The sequence below is a fragment of the Asterias amurensis genome, chromosome 5 (genome assembly GCF_032118995.1).
Source record: "Asterias amurensis chromosome 5, ASM3211899v1".
In the NCBI taxonomy this organism is placed as follows: Eukaryota; Metazoa; Echinodermata; class Asteroidea; order Forcipulatida; family Asteriidae; genus Asterias; species Asterias amurensis.
In genome coordinates this window covers 10,671,428-10,691,986 of record NC_092652.1, presented here as the reverse complement: position 1 = coordinate 10,691,986, position 20,559 = coordinate 10,671,428, and the positions used below count along the sequence as shown (strand labels likewise).

Sequence of the window (20,559 nt, the reverse complement as noted above, 5' to 3'; positions counted from 1 at the left end):
TTTGCCGATTTATTTCCAATAAACAACTCGACTTTAAACTCTTGTTCTATTGCATTTCGTTGAGTTTCCACCTTCATAACCTTTGAACCCAAGGTGGTACCATCATGTTTTTTTTTAGAGTATTAAAAGCATAGTTGCTACTCTTTTCAAATGAGTAAATAAATTCAAATTTACCTAGGTCGACAAACGACTCACTTTGCTTAATCGAATCGAAACAAATTTACCCATAGATTAAGGAAGATGTTTTGCAATGAGGTGGCCCCCTTTAACAAGTTCATGAGATCAGAAAAATTGTGAGCAGGTCATTTAAAAAACATGTAACCAATATTTTTTTTAAACTTCAAACTTGTTTCATCACCCCTTTACAAAGACTTACAAATTCCAAGACTGTTTGACCTATATTCCAATACTGTTTGACCTATCAACATTTTTCTGTGTGAATTAAATCTGTCAAGATTTGCAGATTAAAAACACCTGTTAACATAAAGCTGACATGCAATTTTGTAATTGTAAAAATGAAGGGATTGCCAAACACACAAACTTAAGAGTGTTTTGGGGGTTTTCTACGGCAGTAAAAGAAACGGGGGGGGGGGGGGGGGGGGGGGGAAAGACGACAAGAAATGATAAAGACAGAGCAGCTGAGAAAGAGAACAAATGAAAAAAGAAGAAGGTTATTTGTGTTTTATAATAATGTCTGGAGTTAGTCTCGCACACTGGAAAAGAAAGAAATTGCAATCAATTGATTTGCCAAGATATAATTGATGTTCTGACTTTTTTAGCAGAGTCTTTTTCAAAGACGTTCTCAGAGTCTTTATTTACCCTTTGGCCCTAAAGACAAACTCTGCTAGGCTGGAAAGTGCCAGGCCATAAAATACTGTTCTTTGTTTTTGCATTTACACCATAGGTGGTTGGTAAGCAGTTTGCAACAGCTAATTAAATTTTCTCATCATTTGATTTTGCGTGAGAATCTGCTCACTTTTGTTCAGGTTACAGGGCAACAAAACAAATTACAAACAAAAAACCTCAAAGCATAGTGCATGGAGTAAAAGTTTTCAACTCAGCTTGGCTGTGAGGGAGTACTTCTAACAACTAAATCTCACATTCTACAACTTGCAAGGATTTCTCCTGGAAGAGTTTTCATCCCAAGGGGGAAGGTTACGATCAGAAAACTAGAATCTGGAGTGGAAGTCCATCAAGGGATGTAACCGATAGTAAGACACTTGAGGCTGGCGCTAAGACAAAACCTAAAACATCTTTACAGGTTTCCTCTTGAGGCGTAAAAACACAAAGAGGAGGCTACTACCAGATTTGAAAACCTAATTCTTGAGTGGAAGACTATCAAGGGAATTAAAAAAATGATAGCAATAAACAAAGAACAGGACAACCTCTCTTGAGGCCCAAACAAATATACGCCTTAAAGAAGTTGCAAGAAATCCGAGACGGATACCATGATGGGGCTGAAATGATAGCGTGAAACAAGGGACAATAAAACAGATACAACTTTGTACATTAATGGTTTGGGAAAATCATGTCATACCCGAGGCAAGAAGAAGGAGAGCTGAAAAGAGTGCCAGGTCATCTTCCTTCAGATGCATGGTCCGAAGACTCTCAGCCAGCCCAAACAACAACTCAAAGAATACGGCTAGGTTGAAATCAGTCGCTGTGAGGAGAAACAAGAAGAGTAAAAAGAAACCATTAAAAAATAGTGATCTCGCGGGTAAATCGTGTGAAAATCTCTTTTGAGTTAGTGTTGGCTCTGAAAAGAGTCGAGTTGGTCTTGACGTTTCGAACAGTTATACTCTGCTCGTCTTCAGGAGAATGCTAGACTGCTGGCATGGTGGAGACAGAGTGTTTACGGCTCAGTGCGACATTAGTCTAAGGCTGTCAGTTTGTTACTTTAACCGTAGCATTTCTAAAAAGTATATGGAGAATGCTCCACTTCAAAACAACCATTACAAAGTGGAAGACAATAACAACAATTTTACGGTTCACTAAAACAGAACAAACACCTACTTTTATAATTAATGTGTCAGTGCAAAAGAATAAAACATATAAAAACCTCAGGTGTTTAAAGCTGAAGCAATGTTGCCTCTTGTTAAAGGCAGTGGACACTATTGGTAATTACTCAAAATAATTACTAGCATAAAACCTTACTTTGGTAATGAGTAATGGAGAGCTGTTGATAGTATAAAACTTTGTGAGAAATGGCTCCCTCTGAAGAAACATAGTTTTCGAGAAAGAAGTAATTTTCCACGAATTTGATTTCGAGACCTCAGAATTAGATTTTGAGGTCTTGAAAACAAGCATCTGAACGCACACAACTTTGTGTGACAAGGGTGTTTTTTTCTTTCTTTATTATCTCGCAACTTCGGACGACCAATTGAGCTCAAATTTTCACAGGTTTGTTAACTTTATGCAAATGTTGAAATACACCAAGTGAGAAGACTGGTCTTTGACAATTACCAATAGTGTCCACTGTCTTTAAACACGGATGGAAACACAAAGCCTAACTGCCCAGAATGACACGTTTTGTGCAGAGCTTCTCTAGTGTGAGAACTGCCTAACAACAACATTGAGTACTAATGGATTTGCACTCATGCGACATTCATAAAATGTACATTTTCTAAGCAAGCATACCTATGCACACCACTTTACATTTACCATTTGAAGATAATGATAGTAGAAAGTTTACCTTAAAATATTACTAGCTGAGGTGCTGTAATTTTTGAGAAACGAGTAAAGCAATGTCACAAAAAGACGTTTTACTTGCTAAAATAATTGTTTGTCTTTAGAGACAAAAATTTACTCATTTCTAAAACAACTAGAGCACCTCAGCAATAAGGGAAGTTTTCTACCATCATTATTTACCAACTTTGTGAGTTTAATGTAAAACTTTAGACATTGTGTTTTGTGTTCTACTAAAACTACTCAGACCCTTTAAAAGAAAATAACCCCCTTCTGCTTTGGACACATTTACAGTGTTTTAGTTTTAAAGACAGTAGACACTATTGGTAATTGTCAAAGACCAGTCTTCTCACTTGGTGTATCTTAACATATGCATAAAATAACAAACCTGTGAAAATTTGAGCTCATTTGGGCGTTGAAGTTGCGAGATATGAATGAAATAAAAAACACCCTTGTCACACGAAGTTGTGTGCTTGTAGATGGTTGATTTCGAGACCTCAAATTCTAAACTGGAGGTCTCGAAATCAAATTCGTGGAAAATTACTTCTTTCTCGAAAACTACGTCACTTCAGAGGGAGCTGTTTCTCAAAAGGTTTTATACTATAAACCTCTCCCCATTAATCTTTACCAAGTGTGGTTTTATGCTGATAATTAATTTAAGTAATTACCAATAGTGTCCACTGCCTTTAAACTGTAACTATTTAAAATATTCAAGTTCATTCAAAATATAACCCTAAAAATATTCAGATGTTGCTATAAAAAGTTCACTGGATATAAAGGCCTCACTTTATTAAATTAGTTTTTTTTATTATTTGATATTAATTGGTTTTTTTAATTGGTGGCTCAAGGTTGTTGATTGGTTTTGTTGAACTTTTATATTTCAATGACCTTTTATAATTAAAATATAAACACAATTTGGTCTTTTGGCTGTGAGATGTGGGAATTGAATTTCACTTTCACAATTAAATTTATTTCCATGACAGACTTTTGATGGGTGTCACTGCCAACAGTCTATCTGCTAAGGACCATTGTTCTTGTAGCAGAAGCAAAACATAAATTTGCAGAAAAAAATGTATAAATAATATTTAAAAAAAAATATAAAAAAAAATTAAAAAAATGAAATTAAAACAAAAGAACGCGTTCTCTTTGCGTCGTGATCGTTATCGTTGTCGTTATTGCTGCAGTGTGACTCGGCCTTTACTGTACAATGGGGGACTTTAAGGATGCTAGGTGGCAGCAGACTTAGGAAGTAAATCCATCATCCTCGGTAATATGTGCACGCTTAAAACTATGTAAACAATGGAAATTTACCAGGTAAGGCTGCAGCCACCTTACATTCCAAGTCTTCCGTTACAGTCTATAAAGTAATTTAGCCCCTGTGCTCAAAACTTTTTTCCTGCCTGCCCCCCCCCCCCCAAAAAGCAGTTTAGAGACAAAAAACCTGATTATTACTGTATGAAAATTACTGTATGAAAGTATAAAGTATAAACCTCCCCCTCGACTATTTCTTAGCTCCGCCTTTTCCCAAATGCCATCACACTCCAATAACAAAGAGCCAAGGATAGTTTTGTGTCTTACTGAGTTTGCAAGCTTGTTCTGACGACAGCCATTCATTCTCCCACATCTGTAATAGGTGCGTCCGATGATCGTACATCTGAGCGAGCTGAAGAAGGATAACCTCCAGACCCCCTGCAAAACAATTAACAGATATTGGTTAATGTAGATCACATTCAGAATCAATAAATAATCTGAAAATACCAGGGCCCGATTTCATAAAGCAGGTAGTGCTTTCTGCTCTACCGGCCAGGTTTCCGACTGATGATACCCAAGCCTTCATCCGTATGGACTTTACAAGGGGTAACCCTGTTTCAGCCCTAGGAGTAGGTGGCAACGGCCTCTTGAAAATAATTGTAGCCCACACCTTGAAGTGGCCTTCAGCCCTTGTGTGTCTGGCCACTTGCATAAAAAACAAAAAAAACAAAAACAATCTTCAGAACAGTATTGCTTAATAGAAACAGGTTGCCAGTCTATACCACATGAAGTTTACTTTGTTGTGACTATTGCCCCACTCATTTTTTTTTGTTAAGCAAAGAAATTTGTCACACATTTGTAACCCAAACCCTTCATGTTTCAATAACTGAGAAACACAGACTTGCTTCCTTGTACTAAAACAGGAAGTTTATATAAAAAAAAGACCCCCCCCCCCTAAAAAAAGAAAGAAAAAAAGAACAAAAAATTCAAAGGGTCTTTGTACTTTTTCCCAACACAAAACACAATGTTCACAGGTTTACATTAAACTTACACAGTTTGAAGATTATGATAGTAGAAAGTTTCCCTTGAAATTTCACTTACTGAGGTGTTGTAGTGTTTGAGGAATGAGTAAAACAATTAATTTTAGTCTCAGTTTTAGCTGTTAAAACGTATTAACCAGTTATGCTATGATTATGGTATAATATCATAACTGGTTAGTAACGTTTTAACATGCTAAAATAATTTTCGTCTTCCTGAGACAAAAATTATTTTGTGACTTGTTTTACTAATTTCTCAAAAAACTACAGAACCTCAGTTAATAATATTTGAAGGGAAGCTTCAAACCCTGTAAGTTTAATGTCAATCTGTGGACATTTTGAAAACGAACTCAAATCCTTTAAAAAATAGCAGATGTTTTGTTGAATGTTGGAAACTACCGAATAAAAACAAAGGATGAATGATCTGTGCTGGGTGCGGTCTCAGTACATCATCCAGACAAATTAAATGAGTGCCAAATAGCCAATTGATGTATGGCAAATATTTATAGAGAAGGCAGATTATCAAATAAAAAAAAGTAATGGTCTGTAAAATCCATTCCATCAATACAACCTGCCAGATTCCACCGCAATTAGCCACTCCAACAGACCCATTTTTTTTTCTCATGGCTCATTGCCAATATTTACCCAAATAAATTGCAGTGTATTTCTGTTCTGGCAAGCGCAAGGCGTCTCCCTGAATGGTAAAATGATATAAAGCGGCCCAAATCCAGTAAGACTTTTGGAGTATGTGAGGGTTTGTTGTCAACCCCCCTCGCTCTCTCACCTCCCCCCTAGGGTACGTATGTCGCAGACTTACCCACTTGCAGCAGAATGTCTTGATCCTCTTTGCTGAAGCCAGTGAAACCCGGGATGCACTCAGCAAAGTGGGTTATCTTGTCCCACTGGTCTGCCATGTGCTTGGCTAGGCGCTCCTTGATTTCTTCCTTGGACTGCAGGAGAAAGGAATCAACATCAAATAAGAAGGGGGGTTGGTTTGGATGGCAACGGGTGACTAAAGAGTAAGAACTACAAATTGCCATTATGACAAATGGATAATCATGCGTAGGTGAAGTGGACATTTAATACTAGGCCCCAATTTCAAACTTGCTAAGTATAGAAAAATCTTGCTTGGCAGAAATAGGTTACCAGCCACAAATTACATTGGTGTGACTGGTGTCCCACTCTATTTTTGCTTAGCAAAAAATCAGTATTGGTCAAGCAGTATTTTTCAGCTTATTGAAATTGGGCCCTTGTCTGCTTTTTTAATGTGAACTTTTCATATTTTAATTTCTCAGTGTGGGCACTAAACCAGCAAAGAAGAAAAAAATACAATTTTTTTATTTGAAATCTCTTCTAAATTTTATTTAAAGCTTCAAAACCAATCTAAAAATCCACTTGTTAAAGTTCTTCTTTTCTGCATTGCATCCAAACAATCAGTTAGATTTCCCTTAGCTATGAAATTCCACAAAGAAGTGGTTTTTTCCTCCTCATAATTATCAACCCAAGAACTACTCGACAGAATGACTGACATTCACTCCGTCTATGGAGAAGAAGGAGAACAAAATCCTTGGGGAAAGACGAGAAGAAACAGGATGATGAAATTGTAGTGATCATAATTGAGGTCACGACCACAGAAATATCTGATCTATTTTTACATCTCATTTATCACAGAGAGATTATAAAGGAGTGTTTTAACAGGACTTGGAGAAAATATGATTCTCTAAAAAAATTTACAACAGGAATTGTTTTAAAGGCACTGTACACGTTTGGTAATTGTCAAAGAAAAGTGTTCTCCCATCATAAGCATATAATAACAAGCCTGTGAAAATTTGGGCTCAATTGGTCATCAAAGTTGAGAGAAAATAATGAAAGAAAAAAACACCCTTGTTGGATTAATTTGTGTGCTTTCAGATAAGAATAAAAGACTTCTAGCTAGAAGTCTTTTATTATTTTAGTGAAAAATTACCTCTTTCTCAAAAACTATGTTACTTCAGTGGGAGTCGTTACCCACATATTTTATACTATCAATAGCTCTCCAATGCTCGTTACCAAGTTAGTTTTTAAGTTAATATTTGTTTTGAGTAATTACCAAACGTGTACCTTCCCTTTAAAGAGGGGAAATCACAACCAGAATACAGTAGCTAAATTTGAGGACAATCAATAACAGAACAGAATAAAACTGTTGAACGAATAAAAAGGTGTTATTTCAATAATAGCTGAATGAAATGACAGTTTATCTTAAAAGCCCCTACGGCTAGCTTTAATCAGATGAATAAAAAACGAAGGGGAGAAAGAGGGGAAAAAAAGACTACCGAGGCATAATTGGAAGCCCAAACATTAGAGCCGCACAGGCGGTAGTCTGCTCACTGGTCCCCGAGCACGAGATTTCTCTCTGTTGCTCCGCGTCTTATGTTGCGGCTGAATGTGTGGCCTACCTAGGCATAGAAACTAGGCCACGCCAAATAAGTCAGTCTTGCCGACGGCAAAGTTCTGGCAGCGAGACATGCCAGCCACATTGAAGAGGCACGAGTCTGACATTATCGACAACAGGGCATTGCCGACCCCTATTGTCACTTCGCTCGGAAAACACCCAATATTAAATATACCTGGATTAAATATTCCTCTCAATGTTGCTCAGTCTGGTTTCCTATGCGTAATGTACCCCCGGGGGCACGTTTTTCTATCATGTCAAGCTGGGAGTCTAGTATCCCGTCTGATGACTGCTTGTACGACTAAAGGGGAGGGAGTACACTGACTAAGCCAAACAGGTTCCACTGCTAAATGTGCAAATAAGATCACACTGGGGCATAGGGGACAAAGTCAACGACCTCGCACTTCTCATAAAAAGACGGAAACTAAGAAGGAACAAGAAAAAGGGGACAAGAAGTCGGGCATCATCTCAGTGGGTGTGTCTACATGTTACAGATTCTGCAACTCTTACTGTTGTTGTTAACACATAATCGCCAAGGGATGTGACACACAAAAAGTTTAAAGTGGGGCCCACCGGTGACATAGAATGTTATCTGGTGCCTGGAGGTGAGACTAGAGGGGGGGGGGGGGGGGGGGGGAGACCAGGAGGGTAAACTAGGGTTGTTATAATCTAGTGATGACAGGAAGGGGGAGGGTGGGGGGCAATGTATATGGTGTCAATGATGACTGAGTTGTCATAGCCACAAGTGACTGTTTTACAACAAGTTCACAATTGAAGCACCTGTTTTCAAAACATTCAAATAAACTTTCTTTAACTTCTCTTAAGAGTTGAACCTCATAGTGAATGTCGTATACAAAAGTGCTTTAAAGACCTGTGCCCAATTTCATAGAGCTGCTTAACAGCTGATTTGTTGTTGCTGTACAATTTTTATTTCATAGTGCTGATAACAACCATTAAAGACAGTGGACACTATTGGTAATTGTCAAAGACCAGTAGTCTTCTTACTAACTTGGTGTATCTCAACATATGCATAAAATAACCAAACTACGAAAATTTGAGCTCAATCGGTCATCAAAGTTGCGAGATAACAAAGAAAGAAGAAAACGCCCTTGTCACACAAAGTTGTGTGCATTTAGATGGTTGATTTCGAGACCTCAAGTTCCAAATCTGAGGTCTCAAAATCAAATTCGTGGAAAATTACTTCTTTCTCAAAAACTATGGCACTTCAGAGGGAGCCGTTTCTCACTATGTTTTATACCATCAACCTCTCCCCATTTCTCGTCACCAAGTAAGGTTTTATGCTGATAATTATTTTGAGTATATACCAATAGTGTCCACTCCATTGCTATGGAATTGGGCACTGATGAGGTGACTACAGTCTTAAGTTGTTAAACTCGCTTTTAAAAGGGTTAGGCCTATTTGAAACAAATGTAGGCCTATCCAACTTAATAATAAAAAAAAATCCTCTGAAAGAAAAAGCAGACACTTGTGTTTCATAAAAAAAAAAAAAACTGTGAAGTGAATATTTACTGTTTAAATAACTATCCCCTTTCTTTATGATAATTGGAACGTACTGGAAGTGCTAGGCTCAAAGGATGATCGATACACAATTACAGTTTTAAAGAAATTATCTGTCAATTACAAACAAATTCTCTGCGTACAGCAGGTGTACAATACACTCTTTGTTCACCCCAAGAGAATTTGGAACTCAGAACCAGGGCGGACGACCCGCTGGCAAAGAACTTTTTAGAATCCCTTTACTCTTTGCAAGGGAATTTGATATGGAAGGATTGACCCATTTTCCAGTTGCCAGATTGCGAGGCGCATTCAGGAATGATCTCCCCCACTGCCTTCAATTCTTTTGAGAGTGAAAATGTCGTTTGGCAAACATGGCAAGTTGCCCAAGTCAGCTTCTGTGAGAATCCCGGCCACCCTCCGACTCAAATTCATGATTTACCAAAGTTTATTCCTGAATGCGCCACGGGCACTTAAGCATTCTGCTCACAGTCAAGTCAGGGGGAAGAATAACGATAAACGCTGCCCCGTGTGTACCGTCGTGCAAGAGTTCACTCTGGACAAAGTACATGCAAGGTCCAATTTCCTACGGGTAGATCGTCTGTTTTTCCGACGACTGGTTGCATGGCCAGAGGAAACACATATTCGGGAGAAAGGGCATGTTGGAGGGTGTCGTACCCAGACTCTTCCTATGTGCAAATAACACATAAACTGTAAACAGCAAGAAATGCTAACCACGCAGACATTTGTTGCGCAACCACACTCTGTATTACAGCCAGAGAATGTCTGGACTGTTTATGTGAATCAAAAGTGTGCACAAACTAAGTTTAGACTGAATGAAATGATGCCTTAGGGGATCGGTATATAGCGGTCAAGGTACTTTTCAAAACTGCGCCTGTGATAAGTAAGTGATTTACACTCGAGCTGCATGTACTTGCATTGCAAACCTGCATAAACATCCGAAGTGACATCATAAAGGAGACGTCTAAATTGGCCACACATCCTCCTTACTCCGAAATGTCAAGGGTGATTGTGACAAATGGCCCACATATTTTAACATGGGTGGGAGGGGGGGGGGGGGATAATCCTACCGAAAAAGGAACTCTTTCATGGAACCTACCAATTGATTTGTGATTTTTTGTAAAAAGTAAGCATGAAAAGATATTCTGAATAACTCCTAAACGAATGAAAAGCAAAAAACCTTGATTTCAATTCATACACAAAATGTGAATATATTTGATTGCTTACCAAAACAGTCGTAAATAAAATCAAATCTCAAAATGACAACACTTTTAATATTGCTCTGACCTAGTAGTCCGTGGCAATCGTAAATTAAGCGACAGGACCAACCTCCATGTACGGAAGTCATGACCCATATATTTCAGACTAAACGATTTTGTTTTGTACCCCTAAGGATATTGACAATGAAAAAAAAAAAAGAGGAAAAAAAAAGTAATATTAAATCACTCTGCCGTCCCCTCAGCCAAGCATACATTATTAATTCAAAAAGACAATAATTCAGATAAAAATAGAACACGGTACACATGTGACAAGGACAAACGTGGACGCTATTGACTTCCTTTGTGGACCTATTGTCTCGTTTGCTCTAAGTTCTCAGTTTGTACACAATGTACAAAATAACAAAGAAACAATCCCCAAAATAACGAGTCTTTATTTTCTTGGCTTTGATATGAGAATCCAAACCCCCTTTTCCAGATAAATTAAACTGAAAGTTTGTGTTTTTCAAGGAAAGAGAACAGGATAAACCTGGACTCAAGTAAAAGGCCAACTGAAATTCTGTGAAAAAGAAATTCTGTGAAAAAGAAAATCAGACAGATAAATGCAAAACAAAATATCTGTTTAGTCTTGATTTTCTTCAGAAAGTTTGTGTTTTTCAAGGAAAGAGAGCAGGATAAACCTGACTCAAGTAAAAGGCCAACTGAAATTCTGTGAAAAAGAAAGTCTGTGAAAAAGAAAATCAGCCAGATAAATGCAAAACAAAATCTCTGTTTAATCTTGATTTTCTTCAGAATAAATATAGACATCTCAACTGAGTGTTTTGCATTGCAAAGCACCCCTCAAGCACTGACCTATCTTTGAAATAATTTCTTAGAAAAGATCATAACTTTTGTTGATGTCTCATCCTCAAAATTTCTTGGAAAAGATCGAAATTTTTCGCAGATGTGTCACCTTAACTTCATGAATAGAATCTTATCAATGGGTCAGTGAACTTGCAACAACATCAAAAGAACAACAAATTGGATATAAAACACAAGCATCATTAAAAGAAAGACTTGTTTGTTTCTTTCATTCCGACCCTCTTGTGTGTTGTCAATTTCTGAATGGATGGGGTCAAACCAGTGAGGTGAGTGACTACTTCATTCAACAACTAATGGTGCGTGACATCAAAAAGACCAGCACTTTTATCTGCGGACTGACTGATATATGGAGCAGACGAATGACCAGCAGGAACTGACCTACTTCATTCAGTGGTTGTTGAAGGAGGGGACGGGCTCACTTGTAACTGAACTGGACGATCTCCTCCAGGGTTGAGGTGTGCGGGATGGGAGGGGGTGGGGGCGCTGTTGGCAGTTTTCAATGGATGACATGTTATTCTAAAGGAGTTGTGGGTTGGGTGTAGGGTTAGGGTGTTGGTGGGTGGGATGGGCTTTAGGGTTAGGTAAGTAGGGTGTAGGTTGGGGTGTGGGGTTGGGGGTTTGGGAGGAGGGTTGGCTTGCGGGGTAGGGATTTATAGGGTGTGAGATTGGTATGAGTTCGGGGTTGGGGAGTGGGATTGGGAAGTGAGTAGGCTATAGTAGCGCAGTTGGGGGATGCTCTTTGTGATGTTTGAACTGCGCATGGTAATTTCAGTGGTTGGTTTCATCTTTGGGCAATCCTGATGGTTAGCATTTTGATATCCAAGAAGGCTGGGGTCTGTAAGCAAAACTTCCAAAATTAACCATACATTCATGTTAAGACATTTCATGGTTCATTCTTTTTCGTTTTTTTAAGACTTCAACTTCAAACCATCCTGCAAATCCATTACAAACTAATAAAAATCCAAAGAAAATTTATTACCACAAAGTTGTTAAACTCCAATGTGTCGTCCAAGCATGAAAGAACCACATAATTCAACATGAAAACTAAATTAAAAAAAAATGACAGTTTTATATTTTATTAAAAGACTTATTTCCTGCTTAGGCAGCCTAAGTGACAACAACTAAAACCAGGTCACCCATGACCCTATAGCAACCAGATCTCTACCAGCACAATTAATGAGGGTACCAGGTCAGAGAGGTCCGCCTTCTAATTGGTCATCGCAGGATGCTGCAACTATTTCAAGGTATATAACATTACCATGCTACCAGGAAAGGAGGCCAACATTAACTTGCGAATGACATAGGTCACGTAATGAATTCAACAGATGTATGTACCAGGGATATTGGAAAGGCTTTGATCAGGGCACAACAAGCAATTTGCGTGGTAGATTTTAATATTGTCTGGTACAATGACGTGCTTGATCAAAAGTTAACACTTCACAATTGTTGCACGCCGTGATGGGGTCCATGGCGTTTAGTACACTCGAGGGGGAAATTGGCACCCTAGAGTTGCTATGTCACATGATTAGGGGCAGACTTTTGCGTTAAGAGACGAAGACCTCGATACACAACTCTGAATGGAATTGGTACCAGGGTTTGCTCAACTGGAGGTTGCAAAGGCTAGCTTGCCCCGAACTATCCGACATAGCCAAAAACGAGTCGTTGTACCAGACATTATTCAAATCTAACTGTAGCTAAACACAAAAGTAGCTAAGCACAACAAAATTATGCTCACCATAATACCAGCCAAACTACCCTCCCACATCTACAATCTATGCTCACCATAATACCAGCCAAACTACCCTCCCACATCTACAATCTATGCTCACCATAATACCAGCCAAACTACCCTCCCACATCTACAATCTATGCTCACCATAATACCAGCCAAACTACCCTCCAACATCTACAATCTATGCTCACCATAATACCAGCCAAACTACCCTCCAACATCTACAATCTATGCTCACCATAATACCAGCCAAAGTACCCTCCTACATCTACAATCTATGCTCACCATAATACCAGCCAAACTACCCTCCCACATCTACAATCTATGCTCACCATAATACCAGCCAAAGTACCCTCCTACATCTACAATCTATGCTCACCATAATACCAGCCAAACTACCCTCCAACATCTACAATCTATGCTCACCATAATACCAGCCAAACTACCCTCCCACATCTACAATCTATGCTCACCATAATACCAGCCAAACTACCCTCCAACATCTACAATCTATGCTCACCATAATACCAGCCAAACTACCCTCCAACATCTACAATCTATGCTCACCATAATACCAGCCAAACTACCCTCCCACATCTACAATCTATGCTCACCATAATACCAGCCAAACTACCCTCCCACATCTACAATCTGTGACTGGTATCCTGCTAATTTTGCTAAGCAGATGCAGCTCTATGAAATTGAGCCAGTGTTTAATAGGATAGGACAAAAGACCAAAGAAAAATAGCCACCTCACGTCTTCATTTTCTTCGAGTTAAAGGCAGTGTACACTACTGGTAATTACTCAAAATAATTTTCAGCATAAAACCTTACTTGGTATTGAGTAATGGGGAGCTGTTAATAGTATAAAACATTGTGAGAAACGACTCCCTCTGAAGTAACATAGTTTTTGAGAAACAAGTTATTTTCAAAGAATTTGATTTTGAGACCTCAAAATTAGATTTTGAGGTCTAACAATGATCTGAAAGCACACAACTTCGTGTGACAAGGGTGTTTTTTCTTTCATTATTATTTCCCAACTTCCGACTCCCGATTGAGCTCAAATTTTCACATGGTTGTTATTTTATGCATATGTTGAGATACACCAAGTGAGAAGACTGGTCTTTGAAAATTACCAATAGTGTCCAGTGTCTTTAATAGGTTAGGACAAAAGACCAAAAAACACCCAGCCGCCTCACGCCCCCAAACAACCTGCATATATTCTTAAGTTCTATCTCTTCAGTTAACAATATTTTTTATTGCATCTCTACCAGTAAATGAGCAATTAACTGGGTAAACGTTCAAGGGCACTGAAAGTACATCAAATTCATTACAGATGAAGCACTAGGAGTTAATGATGCTGGCGCCAAGCCTGGGTACCTGTGCTTTTTACATTTTTTCGAAACACAGATCCCACTGGACAACAAAGACCAGTATTCTCACTTGATGTCCGTATGCATGTACAAAAACAAATCTGTGAAATTTTGACTCAACTGGTCTTTAAAGTTGCAAGAGATTAATGAAAGAAAAAACACTCTTGCTGCACAAATTACAGATCTGTATGGTGCAATTCTTCTCAAAATAATATATCAAAAATATTGTCGAACTATTCTAGCTGCGCAACATGAAGGCCAAAATGCAGTTACTTGTCAGCAATATTCTTTGATACAAAATATTGAAAGTAGAAGACTACATATTCTATAAATTTTCAAACCACGGACAGAAGTTTTTTTCTCAGTTGATCAGTTGACTATCTTCATCAGTACCTATTTTGATGCTTTGTTCATCAAACTTGATCATTTTGATCTTCTTTAAGTTTCAAGTCACACATCAATAGCCCAATTGACATTTATTACTCCTTAAAGTTCTCGGAAGTTTGGACTGAGGGGACGATAAGATGACATTTCCTGACACCACACCGAGACATCAACCTTGATACATTTCATCTCTTTAACCAGCACTCCACCAAAAATAAGGAAAAAAAATTCATGGAAAATCAAGGAGACAAACGAGGGAAGCCAACAAGAATGCTATCCTGTAATGAAGTCACCAGATCAACGGGATTCAGTGCAGTGTAAGACAAGCACTATTACTCTGATGGCTCCACATCATGCATTGTTATAGAAATACCCAACTCGGGCCAAATTCTGGATACGCTTACAATTTGCCCGCATTCGATCCACTCCCCACTCAGCCAATTATTAGTCAGACCTAAACCTTCAAGACAATTGTTTGTGAATATGCGATCCATTCTGTGTATCGATATCACCGGCAGTGACTGTCTTATTGTCTGGGACGTTCTTAAATCCGATAGTTGGCCAGCAACGACTCTTACTCAAGCTATGGTGGTGTCCAGTGAGCTGGGGATGAGGGGCTTGTGGCCCAACCTGGGGCTGTTGGACTTGATTGACAGTATGAGGTGGTAAAAGCCTCCATTTCACAATTCACACCTCTCCACGCTCGGCATCAGCCTGCCCGTTCCAATTGCGGGGTGAATGTCCGTCCGATACCTACATTCTCGGCGATGGCGTATACACAAGAGAATGACACACTATCTCGGCTGTGATACTGTATTACTCGAGAGGCAAACGTGAAAAAATAGAAGCGAGGGAGAGAGGCTGACGTTGGCTCTGTCTAGGTCTGCGGGGTGTGGGTGATGTCGTCAAGTAACACGAGTTCACCAAGGCATTAGCTCTATTTCTGACGCTAAGTGATCCGGCAACAACAAAAAAGTGGGGGGGGGGGGGGGGAAGGGAGGACTTGTTTTTAGCCAAAATACTGATCTTGGTAAAGTAATATTTCCTAATGCAGCATTATGCACTGGATTTTGAGGGTTCGATATATTAACTGCAACAGAATTTATTTCTGAACAAAAAGCATGCTGTCAAAAGACCAGTTCCCTATCCGCCTGAAATTATAAACTAAGTTTACTTTCTATATTGCAAAAAAAGAAGAGGAAAATAAAATCCAACACGAATTTACTTTGAGAAATGTGTCCAGTACTTGAGCAAGCTAAATTGAAAATAAATTTCAAACCTAATTTTTTGGTAAAGTCTTCAAGAAAAAAATTTAAAAAATGAAATTGTTGTAACAAGACAGAAATGACAGAGTCATTATTCCATTTTTCAAGTTGAAATCTATGTATTTAGACTGAGGATCAAGCTGCAAAGACGATATTGGGAAAACAAAAGTTTCCCTGATTTGAAATGTTTAAACCAGGTTTTTTAATAGGTTTTATTAAGAAGAAAATAGTTAGCTACACCATAATAAAGGTCTTCCATGCTCCTTTGTGGTTTCTTAACAAAATAAGTCGCGGTAGGATAAAGCTGTCTTTCTTCTACACACACATACCATTGGGGTCTGAATGGTCTATGAACCTTTATCATGGTGCAGCCATTTTGAATTTCTCCAATTGATATCAATGTTACCAAACCGAGGCTGGGAGAACAAAATACTCTGGTTTCTATTTGCAAAATGAATGTTAGCATTCATTATTGTTATTCGGTACAAGGTACATGACCAAGATGGAGGCAGCATGGTCTATAGAATGGTCACAGAGTCCAAATGGATGATTTCTCTAATACTGCGGACAACAAGAAAAAAAAGCAGAGGACAATCCATGCAAGATTTCATTACAACGGTGACTTTGACAGTCGCTGGCGCTGCAAAGCAAATGTAGGTCACAACAAAAGCCCCCTCCATATGTGTGCAGCCTTTGTAGCGATTAAAAGAAAAATCTCTGCATCGGCCGTGACCAAATCAAAGTGCAGCTAATACGATCACTATGTGAGAATGCTATTAAGGCCAAATGAGGGAGATACTAATGCAATATAGAGGCAATATGATTTATGAGCGGCCGTAACTTCCCCCGTTTCCACTGCGGCATTAAAATTATTGGGCCAGAAAGCAACGTGCTCGGCTGGTGAGGAGGACGCTATGTGAATGAGAATATTGGGACACATAAAACATTAATGTGAGGGGAAAGCTTTCTCTCTCTCTCTCTCTCTCTCTCCAACCACCACCCCCCCTCGGAGCTGAATACAATAGCCCTTCTTTGAAAATGCACACTATTTATTTACATGGCTTGTTCTATTTTCAGGTTTCGGGTAAGAAAATAAAGGAGGTCTTGGGGGAGGGGGGGGGGAAGTTCATCAAGACAAAATGGATAAGAAGGTGGGCTTCATACGAGCGATGAGTAACACCTTGCAGCTTGTTTTGTCTGATGATAATGATGTTGATCGTTATAACAACGAGGCCTGGCTCTAGATGGAGGGAAATCACGTAGCGGCCATTCACGACTCTCATTTAACGACGCTGCCATGTGATGTGTCCCTAATGCATTTTTACCACGAGTCACATATTTCATGTCAAACGTATACCCCACAGATCTTCCGGTGAGACAGACAATGTAAAACAAAAAGTCTTCCAATTATTACGCGATCAGAAGACGAAGAAAGAAAAAAAACGCCCAAAACTCGCAACAGTTTTAAACAAAGTGAATGTAGTCCAGTGTTGAGTCTGCCAAGATTGAATTGAAACAGGCATCACAAAACATTCACAAACACAACAGACAAATGTTTGAAACTGCAAGGCAGGCAAAAGGAATTCTTGAAATTTCGCACTTATCTTGATGTTAAATCGATCTCAATTGCTTCGCAAGGAACATTTACATGCCATTTACAAACATGAACAAATTTCTTCTAAAATTATCTGTGCATGTCTCCCTCAGTTAAGAAAAAAGAACAGGGTATTACCAGAAACAGGAATGAAATCTGGTGTCTAACACTAAGTACAATTATACTGAAGTTTACCATACAATAATTTAAATCACACAGGGGTTCGCAGAAAACGTTTCCAACGGTAATTTGGTACATCTTTTCCTTGATCCGGCAGAGCGGTGTTACATAAACAAAAGACAGCAGCCAAAGGTCATGAGTTATAAAGGAACGTGTCTCACTGTGATCGTGCTACAGAATGTACCTGAAATAGTCCCCTAAAAATGAGTTGTTTTGCGACTACAGACTTTGGCTTCCTTCCCCTCAGCCCCCACAACCCACCCAGGCCTCCAGGAAATGACATTCGAGAAGGAAAAAAAACCTGAAACACTTTGACCTTCACTTTACTTCTCAACCTTTCAATTCTACCATCATCTCTAAGCGATCGTTTGCTTCGGAGCAACCGTCTTCAAAGAAGAAGTTTTTCAAGCGGGAAAAATTTAAAACAATACGGGGGGACACAGAAAAAAGGGGCACAGCTCATCGACTGATTGTAGACAAGAACTGGATCAGGGATTTAATTATTGATGAGTAAATAAGTAGTCTCTTACAGATTCTAACGACAATCGAATATGACGCCAGCGTGGATGATTGAGGTGACATGTAGCGTACGATAACGACGTTGTACTATTCCTTTACGAAGCAGACAGTAATCACAAATGTTGAATGGCTGTGGATAGTGAAACTGACACGGTTACACAAGAGCGAGCAATCCTAATTAGTCCAAAAGAAAACTTGCCGCTTCTGGTGATTGAGCAAAGAAAAAGTCGTTCCCTCTGAAATTTTAAACACCAAGTCCTACTTTCCCATTGATAGGAAACAGACTGGAAAATTGTGTGACAAATTTAACCCTGATATTTTTTCGGGCGGTGATAAATCACTAAACTCGTTTACCCCATTCTTGGCCATTAAGACCAGACCGAAATTGTCCATTCATTAATCCTCAAATGTCTGAGCTCAATCAAGACAACGTCTGACAAATCTAGACTAATGCATGTAACATGGAAACCGTCATGTCCGCCCCAAGGCGTGAATGTATATTAGGCCTCTAATTGGCGGAGGGGGGGAACGTTAACGTAAGGTACTTAATACACCGGGCGCCACTTTATGGAATTATAATGAGAGGGATAAAAATAGGCCCAGATAGACGAAACAAATCATCAGATGTAACAAGAAACACTGCTTTGGACCGTGCTGTGAAACTAGGTTAAGAAAACTCATGAAATCCTGTTAATCCTGTATTGGTGAAAGTGTGGCTGCCGCACACAGATGACTTTCCCCTATGGTTGATCGTACTTATTTTGGAAAACCATTTCCTTCCTTATTTCTGTCCATGTAGAAACGAGGGCATATGAACTAGTTATCTATTTAACTGCTGCCCCGGGGGGGGGGGGGGGGGGGGGGGGGTTACCAGGAAAGATCAAATGGTTGACGTGTCAAATGTGAACCTACATGTACTGTTTGTCAAATGCAAAACAAAAACCCAACCTAGGTATCCATTTGACAATTTGCAGAGAACAAGACACACTTGTTGTGAGGATCCTAAAAGGTTGAATTAAAAAGTCAGGAAAAAAGCCCCCAACCATAAACAAATCTTGAAACAAACAAACAAAAACCCCTCAAAAAACGTCCAATCATTAAAAAACTTACAATATGTGATGAGTACAGCCTTTGTACACCGTACTAAAATAGTATGCAAAAGTACATGTACCAATTTTAGTTAGAGGCCATGGCCAGATGTAGTACAGTCGCTATCATAAAATTTTAGGATGTGAAATTGGCTCCACCATGTCTGGAGAACCATGCATCACAACATATGGTTGTCATAAGCATATGGTCCAACACAACCAGCTGATCCCAATCTTCATATTTTCGACACAATTTTTGTAATTAAATATGAATGAAAATTAGTTTCATGGAAATTTCCTCCCGAAAAAAAAACAAAAATAGCTGGAAGGAAGAATTGGATTAGCCGAGTTTTCGACATTGGAAATGGGCGATGTTCATTTTCCATGGTGAAAGTACAGGGTCACAAATGGTATTTCATAATTGCAGGTTTTGATGAAGCTCGTAGTTCATGGAAACTGAAAGAGGTCGGTGGTAAAACTGAGTACGGCCTGTCTTCACTGGTAACCACAATAATGACAAATCCCATCATATCAATCACATGATAACTTACAGGGGGCCCGTGAAACCGATCCAGAGGGTTTGAGCTATTTGAACAGCACAAGATAGACAGTTTTCTTTGGTAATAGATGGTCGGCCAATTGCGGCTCGTTGATAGACGCTAATGCCAACCTAGCAGGGCAGGGCAGAGCTGGGGTAATCTCTCCGATCGTATGACCAATCCATCGGTAGCGTGGGGGTCACATGGATTAAGGTGCAGGACAAAGATCTTGATTTATGGTCAAGACAAGGAAAGGCTGAAATAAATTGCATCAGGGAACCAAAGAAAAGTTAAGCTTCACCACTGACATTCTTGGCCAAGTTTCATGTATTCTCATCAAAAAATACAATACAAAAAAATTCCCTGTAACAGTTTATAAAACAAAGAACCCGTTGTGGTCAAGCCAAGATATCAATCTACATTGTATGGTCGAGCTCAGGTATAAGCTAATACACAATTCCAGCTCAACCAGAATACAAAGTCAAATTTCACAACAATTTCGAACATTTGTTAGACTTTCTGAATAAAAAACACTGACATTTAAAAAAAAAGTTATCTTATCTAGTGAAGCAGTGTCTGATGAATATCAAATCACAGAAAATAATCAGTCGAAGTTGCAGATGTGTCACTCAGTTCAATGCACCATTCGTGCAGTGTTTAGATAACCATCAAATTTGAAAATAATCACAAACTCAACAAAAGAAGAAAAAAGCAGAGAAAATCATTTACCACAACGGACAAAAGGGTTCGTTCAAAAAAAAAAGCAGGATGGAAAACCAAGTTGGCATGAAAAACCGCATAGCTACTGTGTAATAATACAACAATGGGTAGAGTAGAGTATGCATGCAGGCAGAGAATAAAATGATG

The 20,559-nt window shown here is 39.0% G+C and overlaps 1 protein-coding gene across 1 annotated transcript in view; it reads right to left on the bottom strand.

Moving 5' to 3' along the window:
* Nucleotides 1-20,559, bottom strand: part of LOC139937099 (ecdysone-induced protein 75B, isoforms C/D-like) — a 63,372-nt gene that overhangs the window by 8,412 nt on the left and 34,401 nt on the right. Inside the window, exons 3-5 of the mRNA XM_071932095.1 lie at nucleotides 5,791-5,923; nucleotides 4,264-4,374; nucleotides 1,538-1,660 (exon numbers count right to left, since the gene is read on the bottom strand). Coding sequence (XP_071788196.1) covers nucleotides 1,538-1,660; nucleotides 4,264-4,374; nucleotides 5,791-5,923 — 367 coding nt within the window. The remainder of the gene's footprint in view (nucleotides 1-1,537; nucleotides 1,661-4,263; nucleotides 4,375-5,790; nucleotides 5,924-20,559) is intronic.